Raw genomic sequence first — 25,715 nt, 5'->3', positions numbered from 1 at the left:
AGTCCCTGGCCTTTTATTGAGTGCACCTGGTCCATTAAGTGCCTTGACATGCACAGAGCACACCCGTGCACACGCCCGCTGCGACCCGCCGAGCGGTGGTTTCCTTTGATATGAAAGCACTCACACCTCCCCTGCAGCTGCTGCCATCTCCCTCTGTAGAGCTTTCCCTCTCTTGGCTCTGAGTCGAACTACATCACACTCCTTTCGGCTCTAAAACAAATTAGCACATTAGACATGCGACCCAGAAGACAATTAGCATCATTAGGCTGTAGGAGAGAGCAGCTCAAGGAAAAGATGGGCAGGTAACAGTGCTTTTGTGCGGTGCTTGGTACACGTGGGGAAGGAAAAGCGCTGGCTGCACGGCTGCCGCAGGCAGTTCTGCATCTGGAGGGTGAGAAGCTCTGCTTGGGATGGGGACACGCATCCAGCAGGGGCCTGTCCTGCACCCCACGGCATTGCACACACCAAGTCCGGGACCATTTTCTCCCACAAAACCCAACCGTGGGGGGAACGTCAGCGGCCCCCAGCTCTGGGCACCCGGCTGCTGGGCGCAGGGAGCAGCAGCCACCTGCAGTAGGGCAGCGTGGGGCTGGCTGCGGCTGGGGGAACGGCAGACACACCAGAAGCATCCCCCGCCGGCGGCGCACGTCACGGCCATCGTGGGAAAGCAGGGGCCGGCTGGGGCGAGCCAGGGCCAGGAGGGCTGCAGCCACCACTAACGCGCATGGTCAGGCCACGGAGAGCCGGTGGGGTTTAAGGGGACGCTGGGGCGAGCAAGGGCAGGGCATGGGCAGGGCTGCGGCCGGGCCCGGCAGCGTGGGCAGCGGGTCCCGGGCCGAGCGAGGGCAGGGTAGAGTGGGGGGTCGCCCGGCTGCTCCTGCCCGGCCCCACGCGTGGGCCAGCCGCGCTTGCGGGACAGGCTCGGTGAGGTCCCCGCGCTGCTGCTGCGGCCCGCGGAACCCCGGCTGCACCAGCCCGGCCCCGCCGGCGGCCCCGGCCGCCCGCTCCCCTCACCGCCGCCCGGGCACGCGCGGGCGGGGCGCGCTCCCGCTTCCCGCCGGCGGGGCGGTACGTGCCGGGGCGCACGGCGGGGCCGGGCGATGCCGGGGGCCGGGGGCTGCGGCGGCGCGGGGCAGCGCGCACGTGGCGCGGCGGGGGCGGCGCTCGGCAGCGGCCCGGCCCCGGTCCCCGCCCCCCCCCGGCGGAGCGGCCCCTCCGCCCTTATAGCGGCGGGGGCGGGGGCGGCGGCACTCGGCCGGCGGCGGCACGCGCAGGTAGGGCCCGGCGCCGCGGCGGCTCCACGTGGCGGGACGGGATGTGGCGGGTGCGGGGGGGGCCGTGGGGCCGGGCCGTGGGTGTCGTGTGTGTGTCCCCCCCCCCCCCTCCCCCCCCTCCTCCCACATACACCATCGCCCCGGGAGCTCCGCGCGGTTCCGCGCGCTCCCGGCGCGGGGGCTCTGGCACGTGGGGCTGCGGCGGGTCGCGGCCCCACGCCGGTCGCGCGTGGCCGCCGCTCCGGGCCGCCCTGTGCCCCACGCCGGGGGTGCGCGCGGCGCCGGGGTTTGTTCCACCGCCGGCACAGCCGCGTGGGCGAGCGGCCCCGCTGCGTGACGAGTCCCGTGTCGTGTCTCCCCCACCCCCCCCGCCACCGGTAGCAGCGCCCCGGGGCCGGGTCCCGCCCCGCGCCCTTGTCGCGGTGACCTCCCCGCCCCGGGGGCGGTGGCTGGTGGCCTCAGGGGGTCCCGGGCGGCTTCTGGGCTTCAGGGCCGGGGGGGCTGCCCCGCGGGCCTGCGCGTCCCTCCGCCATGGCGAGTCCTGTCCCCGGCGGGGCTGGTGGGGACCCGCTGGGACGGGGCCCGGCTGGCCCTGACCGCTCCCCGCCGCTGGCACGGCAGGGCCGTTCCTGGGGGCTGCGGCGGGGGGTCCCCCCGCGCCCTCCCTGTAGGTCCCGATAGCGGGGTGTGTGTGTGTGACTAACGGAGCGGCTAGCACCCGATAACGGACTGGGGGCTCCGGGGGGGAGCTTCGCTGCGGTCCCAACGCGTGGGAAGTGTGCTTTGGGAGTGCGGGTGGGTCTGCTCTACCGGAGGGGCAGGAGGCTGGCCCCTTCCTCGGCCCGCAGTGTCGGCGTGGAGCCCCCTGCCCACGCCGGGGGGGAGCATTGAGGTGCCGGTTCCACAGGACGCGTGCACGGGCACTTGGCTGTTCCTTCATGGCAGGCGCTGGACCTCGGCCGCTCGAAGCCGCTTGGGTGGGCCGGTTGCTGCTGTCCTGCTGTGGCCGTGACTGCTGCTGGGGTAGGAGCTGGTGGGGAGGGGGCTGCATGGGGGGAGCCTGCAGGACTGTGCTCCGGCCCCTGGAGAAGTGCCTTTTAATGCATGTTTTTGCATTGCTCAGGGAGAAGCTGCAGGCACTGCGGTCCCTGCCAGCAGTGTGCGTGTGCTGGGGCCTATGCCCACCTACCCACCCTTGGGTGCCGGGGCAGGCTGTCACCCTGCTGCCATGGTCCCACTGTGATGGGCAGTGGGAAGCTGGGGCTGCTGGAGCTTGCTAGTAGCTGACGTGCCCCCTGCTCTCAGTAGCGTGGGGCTGTTGAAAAGCTCCTGCAGCCAATGTCTCCTGCAGTTGCTTCCCTGCTCCAGTGGCTAGGTGCAGCCGGAGCTTGCCAGGCCTTGGTGACCACTATATTTGAAGCCTGGTGGCCTCCAGCAGGTGTTTGGTAGCCCCAGGATGTGATGCTCAGTGGGGCCAGGGAGCAGCTGGGTGAGTGGAGGGGAGTGAGCCCCAGCAGACATGCTGCTGGGGTGCTTCAGCCAGGGTGGGTGTCCTGGCTTAGGCTGGGGTCCCACAGGCAAGGGGCATGCGTGTGCATCATGGAAGGGTGAGCAGTGCCTGTGGGTTTGGAAGTTGACCTGAGGAAGGGGGATGAGCATCAACAGGAGGATCAGAAGGAAACTGTGGTGTGGGCAGCTTGTGTCCGCAGCAGGAGAGGTGGGATGTGTGTCCTTCCTTGTGACAGCAAACTGCCCGAGTGCTGCACGGCCCCTTCTGCCCGGCTCCCAGGTCAGATGCTTTGTGCAAGGGTAGTTGATGTTCTCAGGCTTTAAGTTTCTTCTGAGGAAAAAAGATGGTGGGTTTTTTTTTTTAGTTGCATCACAAGAAACCTGAAATCTAATGATACTGGTTTTGTGCTTTTCTGGGAGCCCTAAGCCTTTGTGGTGCATAAGCATCCTATTTTCATGCTAAGTGAGGTAATTTAGTGCTGGCTGATTCTCCTGGGTGTCTTTGCTCTGAGGTTTTCTTGGCTGTGTCTAGAAGGAAAGGAGCAGGGCTGAGAAATGGGCCAGTACAGGGAATAGCTGGTGTGTGCTGGGGTTGGGGGGCAGGCTCCAGGCATAGAGAAACACCCTGCTCCTGTTGGGTGGCTTTGTGAGGAGGGGCTTTATCCATCTTACATCAATCGCTGGAGTGATGGATCTCTTAATTACGAACAAGTGTTTTGCTAGTGTACCGCTAACTTCCCTGCCCCAAAGTCACGGGGTGGGCCTGTGCCCATCCTGGCCCCTCGGGAAGGTGGAAAGCATCGTCCCCTTCCAGGAGGTGGTTCCTGAACAAGGTGTGAATGGTTGTGAGTGCTTTCTCCTGGTGCCTGCCCCACACAGATTGGACTGACTTATCTGGCAGCTAAGGTGGAAAATACCCAGTGACTTGCATGCTATTATTTTATATTTCCTTTATGAGGAGTTGAAAAGCTGCACGTAGGCCAAAGGAGGCAAGTTGTATCTCATTAAGCACTGTAGTGCTAATCTCATTGTTGCACTTCTATGGCTTTTCCTATTTCCTTCTGTGGAATCGGCCTCTAACAGTGACTTGAAGAAACTGGGAGCCTCTCACCGGTGATGTCTGTGCAAGTCGCTTTCAAATGTGCCGCAGTGTGGTTCTACTGTAGCCAAAGAAAATTGACATGGAGCTGTAGTTAATTCCCAAAACTGCAGTCACCCGCATGCTGCTGGGTTGCTGGTGAGAGTCTGCCATCGCCAGCCCTGTGCTGCCTCGGCCCTGGTTTGAGGGCTTTAACGAAGTGATGATATGGTGGTGGCTGGGAGCAAAGGCAGCTCGGACTCTTGCTCCCAGGAAGAGAGCGGCAGTCATGTTTTGACTCCGATGGCTGTGGCTTTCTGGCATTTTGTAGCCAACTGCTACCCTGCTCTGCCATGAAACCTAGAGCGGCCATGTCCATGGCTGGTGGTTCAGGCATCTAAAGAAAGAATGCCAATGCTATTTGGTACCACATTTTTCTCATTCTGAGGATTTCCTGGCGGGTACTGGCTGTCCTGGGAGCGTTCCTGAGTACCGCTGGTACAGGGAGGGTTGGCTCTGCTCCCTGGCAGAGCATGGCTTGTACTTGGGGGGGGGACTGTGAAAGCCTGCGCAGGGGCTCCGAGCCTTCCTGAGACAGGGAGGCTCAGCTGGCTGCGGAGGGGCTGACAGCTGGTTGTGTGGGAAGCCTTTTTCCTAGGGATTGGGAGCATGAGCGGCATCTGAGGCTGTATCACCAGCAGCACCCTTGCTCCATCCCCAGTACCTCTGAGCTGCAGGGATGGTGCCCTTATACTGTCAGGCTTGCGCTTTTTAAATGTGTGCTTTTTGGGTGAGTCCCTTCAGTCCTGCCTGTGAAACTCCCCAGCACAGACAAGCCGCCCGGCAGCTCCCTGGGGCAAAGCGCTGGCAGAGCTGGGTCTGCAGCGAGATGGGCTGAGAGTGGAGGGTGGGCAGGGGCCAGCCCTTGCCCGGGGATGAGCCATACCCTGGTGGGGCTGGTTGGAGAGGGGGCTCCGGGTGCTGCGCCTGGGGCTGAAGCTGATGTGAGGATGCCTGTAAGAGCTGCTTCACCTTACGTTCCTGTGACCTGCCTGCAAACCTCTCTGAGTTTGCCTGCAGGGTTTTGGGTCAGAGGGCTCTGGGGGAGCCATGGCCAGGCTCTGGCATAGAGATAAGCCAGGCTTTGTGCTTTGGTCTTGCTGATAGCTTGCTTAAGCTTGACTTCACGCTTTCTTGTACCAGTAAGATGCTTGGTCCTTGCTCAGCCACGCTGAGCATCACTGGTGCTAACAAGCAGGCACAGCAGCCCAGGGTGGGAGCATGCCTGTTGTCTGTTAGGCAGAAACAGCTGCCTGTCCTCCTGTTGGGTCGGTTGCTCCCCCCGCGAAGCTCCTGACAAACCATCCCAATGTCCCACTTTGCAAGGCAGCTTGCAGCCCATGCACGGCAGCTGCCACACTGGGACTGTCCCTGGGTGGTTGGAGGGGCTCTGCCTGCTGGAGAGACCGGTGGTGGGTGTCAGGGAGAGCCCCGGGGAGTGCTGGCCGCTGGCGGGGTGAGCGGGCTGCTCCGTGCCTCTGCAGGCCAGGGCTGGTGCCGGCGCAGCTGGGAGCTGGAGCAGGGCAGCTGCTGGTGCCGCCTCTGCCCGCGCTGCTACCGTGCCCTGTGGCGTCGGCCTGTCTGCGTGCCCGGGGTAGCTCACCCGGCTGGCAGCGCGGGACGCGCCTGTGGCTGTGCCGGCTGGCCCGGGTGGGCAGAGGTGCTGAGCTGCTGCTGGCAAAACCCTTGAGCTCGCCCGTGTGGGCTCTGGGCCTTGGGCAAACCCTGCCCGTGCTGCTGCCCTCGCCTCACCCTGCGAGCACGCGTGGCGGCGGAGCAGGACCTCCATTGAGTATTGTCTTGGTGCAGCTCCCCTGCCAGCACTGGGGAGTCACGTAGCCTGTGTGCTGCCAGGTTAAACCCTGGCTATGGGTGCTCGCTGGAATTACAGCTCCACACTTAATGCTGTAAACCTGCTTAAAACTGGTGAGAGTGGTGTCTCATTAGCTTGTAACAATCAGTTTCATCTAGCTTCTGGCCAGAAAAAGGCCAAATTTGAAGCTATGAAGTGTTACTGTGTACACTGTAACCGGGCTCATCATTGCCAGCACCTCTGTTTCCCCAGCAGTAAGTACAAGACTTCAGTGTAGTTTTGGGGACCTGAACGGATGCTCAGGGTCTGCTGGCTCCTCACGTGGACAAATGTCCCACAAGGGTCTTTATGGCCCCGTGCTGTCCCACCGCGTGTTGGGCACTGAAAGGTCTGGCTGCTGTGAGCCCCTTTGGGGAGGCTGGGGTTGGGTGGGTCGATGTGTTTCAGGCTCTTGTTCAGGTAACACTTCAGGATAGGGCTGGTGGGAACAGGCAGTCACCAGGCTCCTGGGGAGCAGCGTCCCCCTCCTGCGTCCCTCCCCTCTGCTGGGGGCTCGTGGTGGGTGATCCCTTGGGGAGCAGGGGCTGGGGCTGCTGGCAAGGGGCAGCTTTGGTGCCTGGCCTGGGCGTTTTGGTGTCGGCATTCACTGGCCAAAGGCCGGGTCCAGCTGACAAGGCATGAGGAGCCCTAATAGCCACCATACAGCAGGGGTGTCTCTGGGAATCTTGCTGCCACAGAGGTCCCCTCCAGGCATTGCACATCCCTCTCTGGAGCCGGGAGCAGAGGCAGCCTGCCCGCAACAGATGCCGTGTGCCTGGAGCAGGGAAGCTGTGAGCCGGAGGGCATGTGAGGGGAGGTGGAGGCACATGATGTGTGGGCAGGGGGCATCGCTCTTCCTCTGACCCCAGACAGCAGCGGTGTGAGGACACTTCCAGAGAGGCTTTGCCCCAGAAATATTTTGTGGCATTTGCAGCGCTTTATAAATGTGAGCCTCTGTCTTTCTGCGCTGGAGTCCTGCCAGTCCAGGGCCTTTAAAAGCATGGCAATTTGCTACATTATGTAACTAAAAGTCTTGAAATCTTCCTGTTCCAGGCCCCTTTGGAGAAGGGATAACAGTGCTTGTGCGCAGAACCCGGGAGATGGAGGGGGTTTTCGTCTGGTGTGGGATCTGTTTTGAGGTGATAATGTCCTTGCTGCCTAAGAAGTCTCGGTTCCTGGTCTCGCTGTTGCTGTGCAGAGGAGGGTTGCTGTAGGCTACCCATTCCTGTGGATTAGACAAGATGTTTACGGGGAGCAGATGTGATACTTGCAGTCATTACTTGGTCTCATCAGTCTTAATTACTGCAAATATGGTTATTTTATGTCCTAATAGGGCAAACTGTAGCTAGCTGCCTGGCAGCTGTGAATTTGATTTCCAAACACGTCTTACACGTTGCAGCTCTTCCAAAACAGAGCTGTAAATGTCATAACTATGTTCTGGGTGGCTTTTTTTTTTCCTTTTTGCAAAGAGGAGGGAAGCTTTCCAATTGAACTGGCTGCCTTACATGTGCTTTTTTTTTTTTTTTTCTTCTCCCCCCTCTCTCCTTTGAAACTTCTGTGTTGGGACAAGAAGGAAATAAGCAAGAAGCCTTAATGCGGTTGAAGGAAGAGTTTTCTAAAACTGGTCTTCCTTAATGAGGATTTTCAATGAGTCAGGGAAAAATGTTGTGGCATGCAGAACTCATCATGTAAACCCTCTGGCGTCAGGCTTTGGGAATCTTGCTTCATGGTCTCAAGCCTTGTTCAGATCAAGGTTTTTGTCTGTGCCTCAGCAATGCAAGAGAGGTCATGTCTAACCCACCAAAAGTCTTCTATTTTGTAGAGAGAGATGCCACCTGAGCACCCACAGGAGGAGGAATGCTGCTTGCAGGGAAAGAACAAATAGATGAACCAAGCCACAGCAATTTCAGTGCAGTTGAGCTCCTTGAGAGGGGTGGAAGAATTAAATGCGTGTCTTGGGAGCAAAAGGACAAAATTCCCAACACCTCATCAGCACCCCCCAGCTTTTGCTTAGGATAGCTTTTATTGCCAGTAGTTTTAATTAGTGCTAACAAATACATTGTATCCCTCCTGGCAGCTTTTACTGCCAACACCTGGTAGTCTCATCTTTTTGAAATGTTTTAGACAAATTGGTATCGTTGGATGATGCTTTAAAGTTCATTGAATGCTGTGAAAGCTCAGTGTGACTCAAAGCAAGAGGTGGCCAGAGCTCCAGCATGCAGCTGGTGCGGGGAAGTGATGGTAAGCAAAACCCAGCGTTCATAGCAGCCTTGCAGACGGAGCTGATGGGCGGGTGGGCTGTTCCGCATGCTGAGAGGCCGAATGTACGTGGTGAGCCTCTGCAGAGCCTGGCACTTCCCTCCCCGCCTGCCGGTGCCAGGCTGGTGCCCGTGGGTGCATGCTGGCTCTGGGCTGTGCCTCCGGGACCTGCCTGCAGCCAGACCCCAGTGGTGGGGGCTCGGCGTGGTGTCGGATGGGCTGCTTGCTGCAGCTGTGGTCTTTGGGGTCCAGGGGGGGCAATCTGCTCCTCTGGCTCCTGGGCATAGTTCAGCCGTGGACGTGCCCGGGGCAGCGTCTTGTAAATGATTCCTTTGTTGGAGTGGCAGGGTGGCTCGGATCTGCTCGTGATGGTCATGTGTCATACTGGCCGGGATGCAGGAAAATACCCTGCCAGCGAAAAAATCGGTGTCTGGGTTGGGCTAAACCAGTCTTAGCGGCTTACAGTAACCAGCCCCCTGTGCTCTGCTTCCTCTCGCCCTGTGCAGGTCCAAGGCATCACCTGAGCGCATCCGGGTGTCAGGTGGCTCTGGCAAACCTGGTGCCGTATCAGGTAACTTTGCCACCTGCGGTGCCAGGTGGGAGCGGGGGCTCCCTATGGCTCGGGGCCACTGGCTGCGCTTCAGCCGGGACACCTTGGAACCCGGCCTCGGGTGTGCACCGAAGTGGTGGGGAGCGAGCGAGAGCAAGGCAGGCACTCATGGTACTGCGTGTTGAGGGTACGAGGGGAGTGTGAGCGAGAGCAAGGCAGGCACTCATGGTACTGCATGTTGAGGGTACGAGGGGAGTGCCAGGTAGTGGCTGGCATGTCAGCAGCCGTGGATGAGATGGTAATTGCCGGGAGCGTGCTATAAATAGGAGGTTGCACCTCTCAGCCAGCATGCTGCTTTGAAATTTCGCTGCGCCTGGTGTGACCTAGGGGAGTTTTGGAGAATGCTCTCCTGCTCCAAGGCGGCTTTTTCTTCAAGTGGAAGCCTGAGCAGCAGAGCAGAGAAGTGCAGTGAGGGGTGGGCACTGACAAAGGAGCCCAGTGTCCCCCGGCTTGGTTGGTGGTGCTCAGTGTGGCCAGGGTGGGTGTCTCTGGCTGCAAGAATGGGGAGAGCTGTGGGGTGTCAGGAAGTGTCTTCTAAAATCTGCAGGGGCACACAGCAGTACTGGGGACTGCAGCGATTCCTGTTGCTTTGCATATTGTAAACCATGCTTGTGAGCAGCTGCTCTGGCTGCATTTCCTCCCTGGGATGGCTTGTGCTGCTCTCTGCTGCCTGAAGTAGCCTTATTTCTTTGAGTAACCACAGCTCCAGGGTGTGATCCAGCTGCGCAGCAGCTGCAGCACAGGGAATGCATAAGCAGCCTGACCCATCTCAGAATTGCTCCAAATCAGCCTCTCGAAGGCAATTCCACACTTCAGCAAGCCTGGGTGGCATTTCCCTATTCATTTTGTTTTCTAATCCCTTCTGGTTTTGAGCTTTTAAGGTGAATTGTTTTTATGCCTGGGTGCCAGGTGATCCTGGGGCTGCTCTGGGCAGACCCACCTCCCCTCCTGGGCAGTGCTGGCAGCGAGCAGGAGCCTTCCCCAGTCACTAAATTTAGCAGCAGCCTGTGACCGTCAGAGCTGGCTGGGCTGGTGGCTGTGCTGTGACACCTGCCTGCTCTTTCCTCGCAGAAATGGAGCCGTCCTGCCTCATGTGTGTGGACTTATTTCCCTCTGTGCATCTGTATTTAATAACCTGGGTGGCCTGGGGCTTCCCGAGACCGAGCAGTGTGCCAGGGCGGTGCTGCTGTCACTCTCCTGGAGAAGCTGCAGGGCAGGCGATCCCTGACCACAACGGCCAGCCCTGACCACAGCGGCCGCTGCCCTGCTCGCCCCTCCACAGGTCCAGCCCCGTGCTGCCTGTAGCCCTGCCTGCTTCACATCACCTGCCATTTTCAGCTTGGGGTGGGGTATCGTGTCTTGAATTTGTTGCTTATGGATACCTGATGGCCAGGGCTCTTCAAGGCCAGCCACAACCAGGGTGTGTGTTTTGGGGACAGCCTTACTGGGCCAGCGTGCTGATGAGCCCCAAGCACTCACCTCCTGGGTCAGCTCTCCCGGAGGTGGTCTGGGGCGCCGCTGCCGTGCCAGTCTTGCTGGCAGGACTCAAGCCGTGCTGTTGCAGGCCAGGGAGCGGGGCTGCGGCTGTCTGCTTTTGGCTGAGGCAATACTTTGTCCTTTGCAGATCTCTGAACCCCAACTGAGTCATTGCCAACTTGGTTCAAGATGCCACCGGCCATCGGAGGCCCTGTGGGATACACTCCTCCTGAAGGAGGATGGGGATGGGCTGTTGTCATCGGAGCCTTCATCTCCATTGGGTTTTCCTATGCCTTCCCCAAATCCATCACAGTGTTCTTCAAAGAGATTGAGGTCATCTTCAATGCATCCAGCAGCAAAGTCTCGTGGATCTCCTCCATCATGCTGGCTGTTATGTATGCAGGAGGTAAGTGGACTGGAGGCAGCAGTACACATGCTTGTGCATCATAGTACAGGATGCAGCTCTCCTGCTGGGTCTGATTCACACCTTGCTGTAGTGACGACAACCAAAATGATGCTAAAAGTTGGAATTCTTTCCTTATGTGAGAGCAAAACTTGCCTTAGCAAGTTTGCATGAAGGATGTTACTCAAAGAGTTCTATTTAATGCCCAGAATGCAAAAACCGGGTTAATCTGTCCTCCTCTGCAAAGCTGTAAGTAAAATCTTTCCGGGGAATTACGACTTGTGTAATTCTGCCCTTGTCCTTGTTACAGTGTGCTGCAGATGCTGTATCTGCTTCCAACTCCTGCTCAAAGGCCAGGGGAGCTGCTTTGCCAGGCATACCCAGCTCACAAGGTCTTTTAGATAAGACACCAGGGGGGTTTTTTATTATTTATTATTATTGATTTTTTTTTTAATCCAGCAAACAGTGGTTGTATCCTAGGGATCTGTTCCCAGTTTCTAGTCGGCTCCAATGGCTCAGCTGTGCTCTGGAGTGTAGTGAAACCTGGCACTGCCTGTTCTTCCTTGCCGGTGCCGAGCAGCGCCGTAGGCAGTTTGTGCTGTTTGAGGGTGGCAGTGCACGCTGGAAGCGGAGACATGAGCAGAATAAAGCAAAACTACTTAAACTGAAGCAGCTCCCCTCCCCCATCCTCCAGAAACTGCTTCTTGGAGTCTTTTTAATCGCCAAGCTGTGTGCTTTATGCCAGTCTCTAAGGTGAGGAGCAGGCAGAGTGCTCCCTGCGGGGCAATGCATTCCCGGCCCTCGCCTCGCCGCTCTCCAAACCCCGGTGTCTCATACCCGCTTGCAAACACAGCTTTGTACTGGGTCGCTTGGCTGAAAGACACTCTTATTGGGAGCCTGCTGTTGTGTCCACTTCAGAGGCAGATCAGAGCTTGTACCGCTGCCATCCCCAGCTGGCAAACTGCCCGCAGCCTTGCTGCATTTGTGCATCGAAAGGAGCTGACGTCAGCACCCAGCTGAACACGAGGCTTTTCCTTTGGGGGAACAGGCTCTGCTTTGTCTTAGCTCAGCTAGCGAAGCGACCAGCACATTTCCCTGCTCCGATGTTATAACAAGCTTGTAAACTGTGTAACTGCTTTAATGAGACTCAATCTGGGCCATTCCTCCTCTCCTAATAGCACAGAGCTGGTTCTTCTGGGCACCCTGGAGGCCATGGTGAGAGCTCCCTCCTCCAGTCCCGGGCTTGCCCCCCTCCCTCCAGCCCTTCTGCTCCCCTTGAACTGTTGCCATTAAATCCCAGCAGCTTGCCCGTCTTGAACTGGTTGCCTGTAAGCCAGTGGCAGGGATGCTGAAGGGACCCCAGACCTGCCCAGGTGCATCTCCGGCTGTCGGAGTGCAGGAACATGGCACTGCCCCACTTGCTTGTTCCAGGGCTCCTACAGCCTGAACCCCCAGACCCTTTGTAGGGTCTGAATTGCACTGGAGCTGTCATAGTACTGCATCCTGTTCTTCCCGTCCCCCAGGGAACCTTCCTGCAGGAGCTGTGCGCTTGCTTGGAGGCAGAAAAAGTAGCTCATGCTCTGGCAAAGGGTGCTGGGCTGATGGTATCTTGCAGAGCTGGGGTAGTTCCTGTCCTGGGCAGAGCTGGGGGTGGTGGAGCAGTGCATCCTGCAGCCCCACACAGTCACCATCAGAGTATGTGGATGTAACAATCTCAGCTCCCCATTCAGGTCGAGGAGGACTCTGGTTCTGTTAGTTACACTTTTTTCACAGCAGGAATAATCAAAACACATCAACTAACTTTTGGTCAGAAAAGCTTCATGTGAATGTAGAAGACTGGAGTGGGTGTAAATTCTTATTTTTTGTTGTAATTAAAAAAAAAAAAAAAAAAAAGAGAGGGGAATTGCCATCAGGGTATGTGGCACTGCCTAGCTGAGTGGCTTCCTGGTAGCTGCCCTTGGAGCCTGCTGCTCGGGGCTGAGCTTCCCGGAGGAAAGGCCACAGCTGCCTTTAGACTCTGGCCAGGGGCATCACATTTGCTGAGTTCAAGGTACAGGTTTTGCAAAGTGCTGCGTGCTCTTTGGGGAAGCATGAGGGGCTGCGGGCGATGTGGCAGCCCCCGGGTGCTGCTGCTGCCTCTCCCGGGACAGGGGCTGTGGCCCCTTCCCATCTGCTGGTGGCATCAGGTCGGAGCTGCTGGCGTGGGCTGCTCTAGCTGGCACGTAGGCCACTGGAGAGCTGGCCACCGGCTGCAGAGAGCAGGGTGCCGTGGGGCTGGGGGCAGCTCCTGCAGCAGCAGGGCTCCTGTGACCTTCTCCAGGCTTTGTTTAAACTGGGCAAAAAGGTCAAGTAGCATCTGAGGACCCATGAATAACATGTTGACAACCTTGCTATCTGTTAATGGCAAAACTAGATCTGTTAATATTCAATGGATGTTCATTCAGTTTATTTAAATACATTTTAGTATCTGTAGAGCATGCTTTGCAGTATCTAATCACTGTTTACTTTGGATTAAAGCTCCTGATAATGAAGCACTTAAGGTGGGTGTGCAGAGCAATTGGGCTCTTCCTGGCTTAGGGGTAGCAGTGAAAACAGAAGCACACCTTCTGCTTGCACTGCCCCTCCCGTGAGCCCTTGAGAAGCTTTGCCTGCACCCTCCAACCTGTTTCTTCACAGCTTTGTCTGATCAAGGCCAGAAACCTCTTGCTGGCAGTTGCTGTGCACTTGCTTGGCTGCTGAGACCCCAGCACTGTGCAGGGTGGGTGGTTTCACCCCATCCCGGACCCCTGTCGCTGGGGGGCCGCTGGTGCCCAGCCGCTCCGGGTGTAGCCACCAGAAGGCAGCTTGTTCGGAGATGGCTCAGCTTTCTGTGCTCCAACCAGATTAACTCTGTTAATTCCCGCTGCCTCCAAACCTCCTGTCGTTTCCCCTTCCCCCAGTTCCCTGGCTGGGTGAAGTGTCACTATGTGAAAGCTCAGCAGCCTGGGCAGTAAACCTCCGGTGAGCTTGCGGGCATCTGTCTTGTGTCTCCTGCGAGCATCACTCATCTGGGTGTATCTCCTTCCCTCCCCAGGTCCCATCAGCAGCATCCTGGTGAACAAATACGGCAGCCGGCCCATCATGATCGCCGGCGGCTGCCTCTCGGGCTGTGGGCTGATCGCAGCTTCTTTCTGCAACACAGTGGAGGAGCTCTACTTCTGTGTCGGGGTTGTAGGGGGTAAGTGATGGCTCTGCCCCACCGGGGCTGCAGCAGAGGTAAGACCTCTCCCGAGGCAGCAAGAGGAGCATCTCGAACCCAGTAATTATTAGGGAATATTTATGGTGGATTTGCGTAAACCCTGATTCCTGTTACATATGGGGTGGCCCAGGTGACAATATGGGGAGACTGTATGTGGGACCGGTACTTGGTCCTGGCTGTAGAGAGTGTCTGTTCTGACCCGGGTTGGTGCTGTGCCCTGATGGTCTCCCGGCCCCCGAGCTCCTGTGTGCGGCTTCACTGCTGCCCCGGTGCCTCCTCCCGGCCAGCAGTGGTGCCCAGCACCGCTCACGTGATGGGGAAGCAAGACACTGGAACCCTGCTTGTCCCACCGCCCCTTCCGCCGGTGCTGCTGGCTCAGGGGGGCGGCTGAGCTCTGAGCCCCTCGTTTCTCCTCTTCTTCAGGGCTTGGCCTCGCGTTTAACTTGAACCCAGCCCTGACCATGATCGGCAAGTACTTCTTCAAGAAGCGTCCCCTGGCTAATGGGCTGGCGATGGCGGGCAGCCCCGTGTTCCTCTCCACCCTGGCACCTGTAAACCAGCTCTTCTTTGGCATATTTGGGTGGCGTGGCAGCTTCCTCATCCTCGGTGGTCTCTTGCTGAACTGCTGCGTGGCCGGATCCCTGATGCGGCCCATAGGTCCCAAGCCAGACCAGCTGAAGAAAGAGGCCACTAAGGAGGTGCTGCAGGAAGCTGGGAAGGTGGTGAAAAAGGATGACAGTGACACCAGTGCAGACCTCATTGGCGGGAGGACCAAGAAACAGAAGAGCACGCTCTTCCAGACAATCAACAAGTTCTTGGACCTGTCCCTGTTCACGCACAGGGGCTTCCTGCTCTACCTGTCAGGCAACGTGATCATGTTCTTCGGGCTCTTCACTCCCTTGGTCTTCCTCAGCAATTATGCGAAGAGCAAGAAGATTGCTAATGAGTCTGCAGCCTTCCTGCTCTCCATCCTGGCCTTTGTAGACATGGTGGCCAGACCTTCCATGGGACTGGTGGCAAACACCAAGTGGATCAGACCCAGAGTCCAGTATTTCTTTGCCATCTCTGTGATCTACAACGGGGTGTGCCACCTCTTGGCCCCCATGTCCACCACCTATGCCGGCTTCTGCATCTATGCTGGCTTCTTTGGCTTTGCCTTCGGCTGGCTGAGCTCAGTCCTGTTTGAGACCCTGATGGACCTGGTGGGAGCACAGCGGTTCTCCAGCGCCGTCGGCCTGGTGACCATCGTGGAGTGCTGCCCTGTGCTTCTGGGACCCCCCCTGCTAGGTAGGGTGTGCTGTGCCTGGGGGGCTCTGCTTGGCCTTGTGGGGTGGGGGTGGGTCCCCCTGAGCTGTGGGCAGCCCTCGGCACTGGGATGGGGGGGAGGGGGGGAGCACTGGCACTGAGATTGCCCTGGCATCTGAGGGATGGCTGGGGAAGTGGAGGGGTGAGCCCTGGCAATGGGGGTGGGGAGCAGGGGCTGGAGGAATAGAGGTGTGAAGCTGAGGGTGATGGGTTTGGGCTGGTCTTGGGAACGTCTCTACAACCTGGAGCGGTTCTGGGGGTGTTTGACTAAGCTGTCCCCTCTCTGTCCCTCAGGGAAACTCAATGACATGTACGGTGACTACAAGTACACATACTGGGCTTGTGGGGTCATCCTCATAGTCTCTGGGATCTACCTCTTCATCGGGATGGGCATCAACTACCGTCTGGTGGCAAAGGAGCAGAAGGCAGAGGAGAAGGCAAGGAATGAAGGGAAGGAGGAGGAGACCAATGTCGATGAGGCTGAGAAGCAGAAAGAGGCAAACAATGACGTGGCCCCCTCGCCTCAGAAGAGTGCGGAGGATGGTGTCAAAGAGGAGGAGAGCCACATGTGAGGGACTGGTCTCAATCCCGGAGTGTCGGGGAAGTGCTGCTGCCCTGGCGCGGTGGCCGGGGCCGTGCTCCGCTGGCGCTGGGCAGCCGTGAGAAGTGTTTAAACCAGGTGTTCATTTTTAACCGGGCTCTGAATTGTCTTTCCATCTGTGTTCAACAAAGGTAACAGGGCTACACATGCAGTATCCGCGTGTACTGGGGCAGGGGAGCTTTTTATAGTCTGGCTTTTTAACAGTAACATGAATGTACTAATACGTGCCTTACAGCCTTCATATCTAGCTGAATTTGGACAAGCCTTAACTCTAAACCATGCTTTAGCCCTGTGTTCTGCTCGGGGTGGGGGGGCAGGGGGATGTGTATGTGTGTGGGGTTGGGGGAGTTTCGTTGTTAAAAAGCCATAAAAAGCAGGATACTGGATTTGTTGAAGCACGATGGGCTTCAGGGCCAGCCCTGGATGAATACTGCTTCACACGCTTCTTACCGCAGGCCCTCTGTGGAGAGGGGGGTCCGGGTGCGGGGCAGGGTGGGCTTCAGTTCCTGTGCCTGGTGCCTTCTGTCTCTGTAGTTGGTCTTTAGGTATGTTTTCAAAACACTTTAGCTACTGTAGTTCTTTAAAATCCCTCTTCTTGTAGCTGTGCTCTCATGGGATATTTAGGTTGGAGAAGGATGGCTGCGGTTTGTCAGGCAGCCTTGTCTGCTCTGGGGCTGCAGCAGCCCCTGCAGCCGAGCCCTCCGTAGGGAGGGCTGGGGTCTCCCCCCTTGCCCCCTGACTCTGCCCTGGCAGTGCTTCTTCTCAGCCCAGCACTGGGTGATGTGAAACGAGTGTGAATGCCGGGGGCTTGGCCAGCAGTGCTGGGTTGGGGTGCTGGGCCCAGTCCTGCTGTGGGGCTGTGCTGCCCTGTCCCCCTGGGGTGGGTTTCCCCCCCGAGCATCCCTGCGCTGGTCCATCCCGCCCAGACGGGTGTTGCGAGTGCCTGACCCTGGGCAGAGTGGAGGGGCTGGATGGGGTGGGTGAGGTGGTACATCCCTGAGACAGGCCTGCTGCTTTTGCTCTTTTTATCTCTTAGAAACCTCTATTACTTGCTTCTGTTCAACTGAGATCTTAAGGCAGTGAATGCCTAACCACTCAATCTAGGACATGTAAGGGGGAGGAAAGAATTTGTACGTATTTATTTTTTATTTTTTAGTGCTGGAAAATATCTCAACGTACGTGGAGCAGGTTAATGGCTCTCAAGTTCTAGTAAATGTTGATCAGAAATCATGTAAGAGGCTAAGTTTTTTTTCAAATAAACTTTTTTTTTACAATTTACCCACCAAATGTGGAACTTCTTTCCTAGGACCACACTTCTCTGACACATTATAAGGTCTGTTTTGGGGAGAGGTGCATGGGGCTTTGGCAGAACCCCAGTTTCCACCCGCTGCTCCAGCACCAGCACCCCAAGGCTCCCACTGAGTGGGTCCTGCTGGCTGTGGAAGCTGGTCCCCACCCGGCAAGGGTGAGATGCCCCTTTCCCACCTCAGCCACAAGAGGAGGCTTTGGGTAGGGTTTGGGGTGGCCATGGCTAAGTGTCCCCATGCACTCCAGTTGTGGAGACATCTCCCTTCCTTACAGGATGCTGGTGAAAGCCTTGAGGTGGGCAGACTCCCCTGTCCTGCTGCCTCCCCCCAGCCTAGTGGGGCCAGGTGGTATGCAGCCCAGGGTCCGGCCCCCCCACCCCCACCCCCTGCCGTGGCCCTGCACTGATGGCTGAAACCAAACAAGGGGGTGAACCAGGGTCTCGCTGATGGAGCTGCCCTGGGGTCCCTGGAGCCCCCAGCAGGGCCAGACCCTGCTCTGTGGCTGCTCTCCTTGCACTCCTTGGCTGTGGGGCTGCTTGGGGCTCTTACAGTCTAAATCTCACAGAAAGCAGGCCAGGGTGGTTTGTTGTTTTTTTTTTTTTTTTTCATACTGTAGAATAACTTTATAAAGCCAACAGAGTATTTTGTACAAAAGGATTTTGTTATACAGTGCTGAGCTGTGATGCTGTAAAGCCAAGGAACTGTGTTTTTATAAATGGAGTGTCTACCGTAGCTACAGTAGTGGGTTCACATCACAATAAACCAACCCTGAGGAGCTGCCCCTGGTGTCCCTGTTTCTCCGGACAAGCTGCCAGCCCTGCCTGCTCCCCTCCATGTCTGGGGTGGTCCCTACGGGGGCTGTCACCCGTGTAGGGGGCTGCAGGAGGGGGCTTGGGTGTAGCTGGCTGATGGCCATCAAGCACTGACAATGCCCCTGGGTGGGGGGGTCCTTGCCTGTCCTGTATTCTGGTGCCCCCACAGTTGACACAGGTGTTACCGTAACCAGCGCTGCCTGGGAGAGACTTGCACAGCTGAGGCCGGGTGCCAGCCCTTTTTCTAAGGAAAAAAAAAATATGTTTAAATAATTTCCTGCTGCTTGGACTTGGCTGGCTGGGAACACTTCGCTAGTAAATCCTTGATTGTTTTCCCAGGGTGGCCTCTCCCTGCGCTGTCCCCTCTGCGCTGTGCTGTCTGGAGCTGGGCGTCAGCCCTGCCTTGGCTCCAGCACCTCCTGTGGGACTGCTGCTGGAATCCACCGTCGTGGAAGTGCAGGTGAAGGAGGAAGGGAGGCGGGTGGGTTCAGGATGAGGATCCTGCCCTTGCTCTTGGGCTGGGGAGTGACGCAGTCTAGTAGCAGTTGTATAATTGCTCTGCTTGTAAGGGCAGAGCGCCGGGGCCGGGTCTGCGTGCCGTGGTGGGGCTGGCACCCCGGCGAGGTGCGGACTCTGCCCTGCAGCAAGCCTCTCCCAGGCAGCATGGCCGGGCAGGGGCTGTCTGTGCCCCGGCCCTCCCTGGCGGCTCAGCTCGCAGAGGGAGCAGGGGCAGGGCTATATTTAGTCACATTATTTCAGCCAGCAAAGGTATCCGCGGCACTGGGAAGTACAAGAGCGGTGCTCGGCTCCCGGAGCCCCCCACTATCACCTACCCGTAAAACAGCAGCTAAAATAAGCCCCAGGGCATGGTGCAACTGGCAGGAGTTCTGGCTTTTGCCATGGTGGTGGGTGAGCAGGTGCTGGATGCTCAAACCAGACCTTGGTGCCTTCGGGGAAGTGCCGCTCTGCAAAAGCCCATGTGGCAGGGACACCCTGTGGGCTGAGCCCCTGGGGCTGCTTCACCAGAGCTGGCTGGCAACTGCTGGGACGATGCCTCTGCAATGGGCCACAGAAAGCCCGTGGGGACGTGGGCACCCCCCCAGTCCCCAAGCCAAGAGGCCCCAGCGGCAGTGGGCGAGCAGCGTGGGCACCACCGGCCAGCCCCCTGAATGATCACACAGATTTCCTTTGCGCTCTGCCAGGCCGCCTTCCTTCCTCCTGGGGGGTAGCAAAATAAAATTCTCTTCATAGCAGGCGGAATTGAGGAAATACTTGGGAGCTAATTCCCGTGCAGTTTGTTTTCCCAAACATCTGAGGTCGCCGGCCAGAAATGCTCAGCAGTGGCTGGGGGGGGCTTGGGGGCTCCCAGAGGAGCAGGCGGTTGCTCCAGCCGCCGTCCGGGAACTGCTGCTGGCTGCTGACCGGGAACTGCTGCTGGCTGCTGACCGCCGGCGACAGCCCCGGCCGGGTGCCCGTGGGAGGGGTGCGCTGCGGGATGCCCTTCTTCCTTCCCTTCGTCCCTGTTCTGGGGGATTTGGGGGATGTGGGGGGAGGGCACTGGGTGACCCCCAGTGGATGCGGGGGCTGGGGAGCTGCCATCACCCACCCACCGCCCCTCGGGGGGCTGCCCAAGCGCATCCCTGCCCAGTGGGTGCCCTGGGCCCATCTCCCCTCTGTGTGGGAGCTCCTGCCCCCAGTACCATGAGGGGCCAGGGCAGGCGGGGGGGGGGCAGCCTTGCAGCAGCCCCGCATGCACAGATGCTCCCGGTCTCTTGAAACAGCCTAATCCTCCCCACAATGTGGCACAATCCCCTTCCCGGGGAGAGGGGAGCCCGGCTGCAGAGCTCATTCATGTGACAAGCATGAGGAGGGGATCTGGGTCCCTGCCCAGCTTCTGCTCTGCCGGGGAAGTTTATTCAGTATTTTCGGGAGATTTGGGTTCTGCTGAGTGTGCAGCTCCAGCCGCTGCTCTGCAAACAACTGCTGCTGTTCCCAGCGCCGGCGAAGGTGCTGGCTGGGCGATGCTGAGGCAAGCACCGTGCCCAGGAAGGGAGGGCGGCTGTGGGGACAGTCTGTGCCACCAGCACTGCCCAGCTGGGCAGGGGGCAGTGGGCACCTGCCCTGCCTGGTCAGGGGCAAGCCATCCACGTGGCTGCCACCTTCTCTCTGCAGGCGGGTGTGTGGGAATGACCACAGCCCCACAGAGCCCACCTCCACTCCCCCAGAGGTGAACATGGCTGCAGAGATGCTTTCTCCAGCATCACCCAACACCCCCCACAGCTTGCAGCTGAGGAGCAGGAGGGATCCGCAGGAGGAGCTCATGGCTCTCAGGGAAGCCTTCCTCCTCTTCCTCTTTCTTGGGCTGCCCGTGGGACAGGCTGGCTCCGGGCCCATGCCTCGGCACAGGCAGAGCTCTCCCTGCCTGCACTCACTGGTTCAGCCCTGGGGGTGGCCAGTCCTGCCTGTGGCGTGGGGGCAGCTGGGCTGGTGGCCACAGCCACGGCTGTGTGTGCAGCCTTCGCCACTTGGTCTGGGCTCTGCAGGGAAAAGCAACAGCACCTTAAGGTATGAGCAAAGCGGCATTACGGGAGACAGATAATCAATTGCTACAAGATGATCATCAATTATTTTCACTGCACATTATATTCTGTTAATGAAAGCCCTTTGCCAGTGTCACGGAGCCATTACGGGGGAGGTGAGCGATGCTCTGCCGTTGCACAGTGATGGCAGGGTGCAGCACATGCCCTGGGTAGCTCCCATGGGGCTGATGGGCTGTGTTCACTGCAAACACTGCCAAGGACAAGCTCTTCTGCACTTTGCCCGGGCTTTTCCCTGGGTGGACCCGAGACCTTTGCTCTGCTTCATGCGAATTGTGGCATCTTCATGTTACTGGGGTACAGCCTTGGAGAATAGCCTTGAGGTCCGGGGGCAGACAGTGCTGCCTGGGCAGGGACTGGGATGCTGTAGCTGGGGTGCCCGCAGGGTGCTCAGGGTGGCTCTGGGCCAGTGAGGCAAAGGAGGTGTTGGTGCAAAAAGCTGGCTGGAGGCACATGGTAGGCAGGCTGATTCAGTCTATGCTGCATGCCATGACTGTGCATGGTGGGAAGAGGCTACACTGGCCCCACAATGGGCCCAGACATGTCCTGAGCACCCCAGGCTTTCTGCAGTGCTGGCTGATGACTGCTGTGTTGGCAGCCAGGAGGTGCTTGCAGCTGCCGAGGCTAGTGCCTTGGCCAAATGCCTGCCTGCACCCGCAGCCGTGCCCACTGCCCTGCCCACTCTGCACCCCAGTGTACAGCAAGGGGAGGAGGAGATGCTCATGGCCACCCTGGATGCTGTTGGGCCCAGCAGGAGGGAGCCACAAGGCCAGCTTCCCCGGGTGCACAGGGACAAGCTGATTTACCCCGCTGCAAATCATCAGAGCGTCCTGGGGCCACAGTGCATTGCCTGCTCATCCCTCTTGGGCTGTCAGCATCTCAACAGTGGCTTTTATTGCTGTGCTGCCCTGTGACGTTTCTCTGTGGCTTGATATGAATTTAATTATTGCTATTAATCATGAGAAGGGTCTGTGCTGGTGGTTTGCAGAGCCAGCCACCAAGATTTACAGCCAGAGCAGCTGGTTACTGGTAGAATTAGGGCTGGAGCAGAGCATTGGTGACCCACATGGGACGGCTTGGGGCTTGGCTGCCTTGGGACCACCATCTGCCACAGCAAGGGCAAAGGCCTGGTCCCAGCACTGCGCAGCACAAACCCCTGCTCCTCCAGGAGCTCTGAGCCAGGCCTGCTGTCATCCCTGCTTTCCATATGATGGATGTTACACGGTGCCAACATGTGCCCATTTCAGGACACAGCCCTAGGAGAAACAGTTCTTGCACGAGAATTGGCAAAGTGTCAGCACTGCAGCGGGCAGGAACCATCCCCATGTGTGGTGGGAGCTGGGGACAGGAGCCCGGGTGGGTCCATCAGCCCCAGGGTGGAGGGCTGGGGCTGCGGGGCTGGGGCCAGTGCTGTGCTGGAAGCCTCTCTGGGCTCGTGGAGGCATCGGGCAGACAGTGTCACGGGCAGGGGCCAGCTGGGCTCCCACTGCGATGCTCCTGGGCAGGCAGGAGCCAGGCCAAGGACGGGGCAAACCCACCACCCAAATCGCTGCAGGAGGTGTCCTTTGGGGAGCCACGGGCTGCTGCGAGCCGTGTGGGCAGGAGGCAGCTCGCAGGCGGGAGCGGTTTGCAGGCAGCAGCTGCCCGGGGGCCGTTGCCTCATGTACCCACGAACAGGCTGCACTGTCCAGCGCCGGATCCAGCTGCATGAGCACCCTCTCGTGGCAACGCCCCCGCGCGGCCCTGCTCCCCCAGCGCGTGTACCTGCATCCCCACCGTGCCCCGCGACCCACGAGCATCCCGGGGGGCTGGATGCTGCACCCCAGGCAGCTGCCATGGCTCCAATGTCCCTGCTGGGACCCGTTCCTGCAGCAGGCAGATGAGGTGGTTTCTGTGGGTGGGGGGGGCATGGTGCACTGGGGGGTGTGGGTGTGAGCCGGGCTGGGACCCCAGGGGTCCGGGGGCTGCGGGCCAGGGTACGGGCAGGGCTGTGCCAAGTTAACCTGCCTGCCTGCACCTGTGACTCCAGGCATGAGAGCTGGGAGTAACTGCACTGGGAAAAGATTAACGCTGAGTAAATCAAAACAGTATGATCCTGGCCACGATTAACAAAGTATTAATTAATTACATACCCACAGAAAAAAAGATAGCTAATTACCTTCTATGGAAAATTAGGGGGGGAAAGACAGAAAATGAAACATGTTTAAAATTTAATTAGAGGCCGCATGTTGTGCATAAGAATGAGCCTGTTTTTGTGAATTTAATTGTTTGCAATTACAGATCAGTGTCTTGTTTTCATCTCCTCCCCATCAGACAGTGAGCTGCATCCCTCATCCAGTGGTGTTGGTGTCCCACCTCCCCTCCGCCCTGTCCCCTGCGGGGTGGCCGAGCCGCAGGGGAGGAGAGTGGTGTCACGGCGGCTCCTCGGCCAAGAGCCCGAGCTGTTCCCATGCGTAGGTGCGGAGCCCAAGCCCCCCGCTGACCCCTCCATCACTCCCCTTCCTTTGATGTCTGTCTCAGGAGTGCCCGCAGCCCTCAGACAATGAAACGGTAAAGCTAACCATGCTTTGAACTGCAATAAACCGTGTGAAAATGGAATCAATTCTGCAGTCGGATGACTCAGTAATGAAGAGTCAAGTCCCACACTGCGGTGTGTCACATCTCTGATATCTTCATTGCTTTTATCTGCATGGAGGGAGCAGATTTACCCGGCTTTCAACTGAGACTGCAGCAAACGGGCTGGCGATTATCCCCTTCCCAGAGACATCCCAGAGGTTAATCCCTGATCCACCCCAGCGCACCGGGGCAGGAGGGAAGCTGCCGGTGCGGAGCTGGGTCCTGCACTGTCAGCAGGTGCTGCAGGAGCATCACCAGCTGGCCCCAGCCGTGAGGCCCCAGCTCTGCCCAGCACCTATGTGCAGCTGGGCACCGGTGCCCACGGCAGGGTGGCCGGAGCAGCCCGAGGGGCACGCAGTGGGCTCTGGAGCTGTTTGCCAGTGGGAGCATGGCCTGGGCAGAGCTGAGAGCAGCGCTTGGCTCCTTCCGAGGCTGGGGGGGGAATCCCTTGCAGGGCTGTGCAGGACATCACAGCTGGTGATGGGTCTTCGCACTGGGGCCAGGGCCAGGGTGGGAGCAGAGAGCAGAGCACTGAGGGACTAATACATTAATAACATCTTAAAATAAAAGATTTATTCTCACCCAGAACAATTTCTGCTACTACATCAGGTCAGCCCCAAGCTTTGGAAAGGGCTGAGAAGTCAGTCAGGGCACCATGTCCCAGCACAAACCCCAGCCTGGCACTAGGTGCCATCCCAAATGGCTTCTATCCCTCTGCAAAGCTGAAGGGGGAAAAGCCACATCTGGCTGTAGTCCCAGCCCCTGGCAAAGGCACTGAGGCAGCCCCAGCTCTGAGCTCAACCACAATGTGCCGACACATTTAGAGTGCATCAGCCCCTTCAAAGTGCATCCTCACCAAACCTGCAGCTCCATGGCTTTGAACAGCCTGTGCTGGCCGGGTGGAGTGAAGGGAACAGCTGAAAATGTCTATAAAATAATTTAGGAGCTTCTCTTCCAAGTTTCTTCCTGCACAAAGCAAAGGAACAGTAAAACAGGGTGATTTGCTCAGCAGAGCAGCAGCTGGGACCCAGAACCAGCCCAGCCCACCCAGGTGAGAGCAGCACCTCGCTGGGACCCAGGGTGCCCGTTGCACTGCCCGCCGCTCAGGGTGGCCGGGACTGCTTGGCCTCACCGTCAGGACAGGGTGCAGAGCAGCAGACACGTTTCCCAGGCCTCAGCCTTGGCCATTGCTGCTTTCAAAGGAGCGGTGCTCCCTTGGGACCCTTCCCCGCAGCAGCCCTGGCTCTGTGCTGTCCTGCGCCAGGCACTGTGACACAGCCCCGTCCTTCAGGGGCCGGTGGCAGATACTGGAGCAGCCGCCAATGGCGGTGATGCCTCATGTGTCGAAACCAGTAAGATCTCCCATTAGCTGAAGCTATAGTTTTGTCCTGTCCTAAAAACAAGATCTTACCAGGTTTGACTTTAAGGATGTAATTAATAGCATACAAGTCAGAATAAACCTAATTATGAAATACACTTGTGCTAATAACTGCTTTTGAGACCATATGGGGATCTAACACATGGCAAATAAAAGGCAAAGCAAGCCATTATCTTGAAATGTTGGGCTCTCGCTCAGCCAAACACTATGAAATCATTGTGTTTAATTATGGGATATCACCCTGGAATACCAGCTTACTAATTATTTATAATGATTTCTGAATGCACGTTACAGGCTCCTGGACAGGGCACTGACAGTTGCCGTGAGTGGCTGCAGCCCGTAGTGCTTTCCTGTGGCCGGGCACTGTTTCTCCCAGGAGTTAACACTGGCCCATTTCATGATCCCACAGGCTGAGATGTCCCTGTTCCCCAAGGGAATGGCTTTTGCTTCCTTTTCCCACTGTGATGCACCAGGGTCTGTGGTGCCCAGGGTCCCACTGTGATGCAGCCTGCAGGGTATGGCGGGGTGAAAGACCCTTTGCCCGGCCCCAGGGCCAGCAGGGTTGGGTATCACCCGGCACCTGCAGTGGATCTGTCCCCTCTGGGCACATGCACCAGGGCTGGAGAGCTGTTGGTTCATGGGAAACGGGTGCTTGTGCATTTATGAGAGCTGCACAGGAGCACAGCAGCGGTTCTGGGGGAGCAGCCGTGCACCCCGCTGCCAGTCCATGGATATTCCTGCCTTGGGTGGGTGCAGAGCCCATTACAGCCATCACCCCCCGCGATGCTCGACTGGCTGCCCTGCGGTTCCGTGTCCTTGCAAACCCTGCAAAAGTCACTGGAGCATCTCCTGCCCGTCACTCCACACCTGGGAAGTCTGGTCAGTGCTTGCGGCTGTTTGCCCCAACCCGGGTGGACAGGGGAGCATCTCCTCGGTGCAGGGGCGTAACAGGTAGCGGTAACAAGGACATAAGACCCCCCCATAAATTGCTCCTTGGTGATATTGTCACATTAATGGCAAAGTGAACAGCCCCCTCATCGGCCACCTGCTTTCAGCTCGGTGGGAGAAGGGGAAAGTCTCGTCTGCAGTGGTGACTGCTGAGGTGGGTGCTGACCGGAGCCGGGGACCGGGCAGGATCCAGCCGGGGCGTCCTGCCTGCGGTCCCGCAGCCCTTCACCCCCCTTCTCCCTCAGCTGCTCTCAGCCTCTGCTTTTCCCTGGGGGCCGGGGCAGGGCAGCCCCCGCTCAGCCGGGGCCAGGCCAAGCCCAGCCCCGCTCCTCCGCCCGCCGCTGCCCGCCGAGCTTCCCGGCGGCGCCAGAGGGCACTATGCGCCGGGAGCC

General features: G+C 58.4%; 1 protein-coding gene and 1 long non-coding RNA gene across 5 annotated transcripts; one reads left to right on the top strand and one right to left on the bottom strand.

Annotated features, from left to right (window-relative positions):
- The first annotated feature begins 181 nt into the window (after positions 1 to 181).
- Positions 182 to 16,943, top strand: SLC16A1 (solute carrier family 16 member 1). Of its 4 annotated transcripts, none has more exons than XM_080367826.1 (5): positions 182 to 302; positions 10,267 to 10,524; positions 13,595 to 13,738; positions 14,183 to 15,046; positions 15,359 to 16,943. In XM_080367826.1, the coding sequence occupies exons 2-5, from the start codon at positions 10,308 to 10,310 to the stop codon at positions 15,634 to 15,636; spliced, it is 1,503 nt and encodes a 500-aa protein (XP_080223952.1). In that variant the 5' UTR covers positions 182 to 302; positions 10,267 to 10,307; the 3' UTR covers positions 15,637 to 16,943. The 4 variants fall into 4 exon arrangements, with proteins under 4 accessions (XP_080223952.1, XP_080223949.1, XP_080223950.1 ...); XM_080367823.1 differs by lacking the exon at positions 182 to 302 and adding an exon at positions 1,120 to 1,274; XM_080367824.1 differs by lacking the exon at positions 182 to 302 and adding an exon at positions 2,059 to 2,297.
- On the bottom strand, positions 16,646 to 25,715 carry LOC308054661. Its single transcript, XR_013924174.1, has 2 exons — positions 17,429 to 25,715; positions 16,646 to 17,293 (listed from the first exon to the last, which is right to left on the bottom strand). It is a non-coding gene; the product is annotated as an uncharacterized lncRNA (long non-coding RNA).

Source organism: Falco punctatus (genome assembly GCF_963210335.1).
Source record: "Falco punctatus genome assembly, chromosome: 17".
In the NCBI taxonomy this organism is placed as follows: domain Eukaryota; kingdom Metazoa; phylum Chordata; class Aves; order Falconiformes; family Falconidae; genus Falco; species Falco punctatus.
The sequence above is the reverse complement of the archived record's forward strand: the minus strand, read 5'-3'. Positions and strand labels throughout refer to the sequence as shown.

What these genes read in the sequence shown, in the direction of transcription:
- SLC16A1 (XM_080367826.1), top strand. Translation starts at nt 10,308, where the DNA reads ATGCCACCGGCCATCGGAGGCCCTGTGGGATACACTCCTCCTGAAGGA. An exon ending in GGCTGTTATGTATGCAGGAG is followed by an intron (nt 10,525 to 13,594) that starts GTAAGTGGACTG and finishes TTCCCTCCCCAG; the next exon opens with GTCCCATCAGCAGCATCCTG. An exon ending in CTGTGTCGGGGTTGTAGGGG is followed by an intron (nt 13,739 to 14,182) that starts GTAAGTGATGGC and finishes CCTCTTCTTCAG; the next exon opens with GGCTTGGCCTCGCGTTTAAC.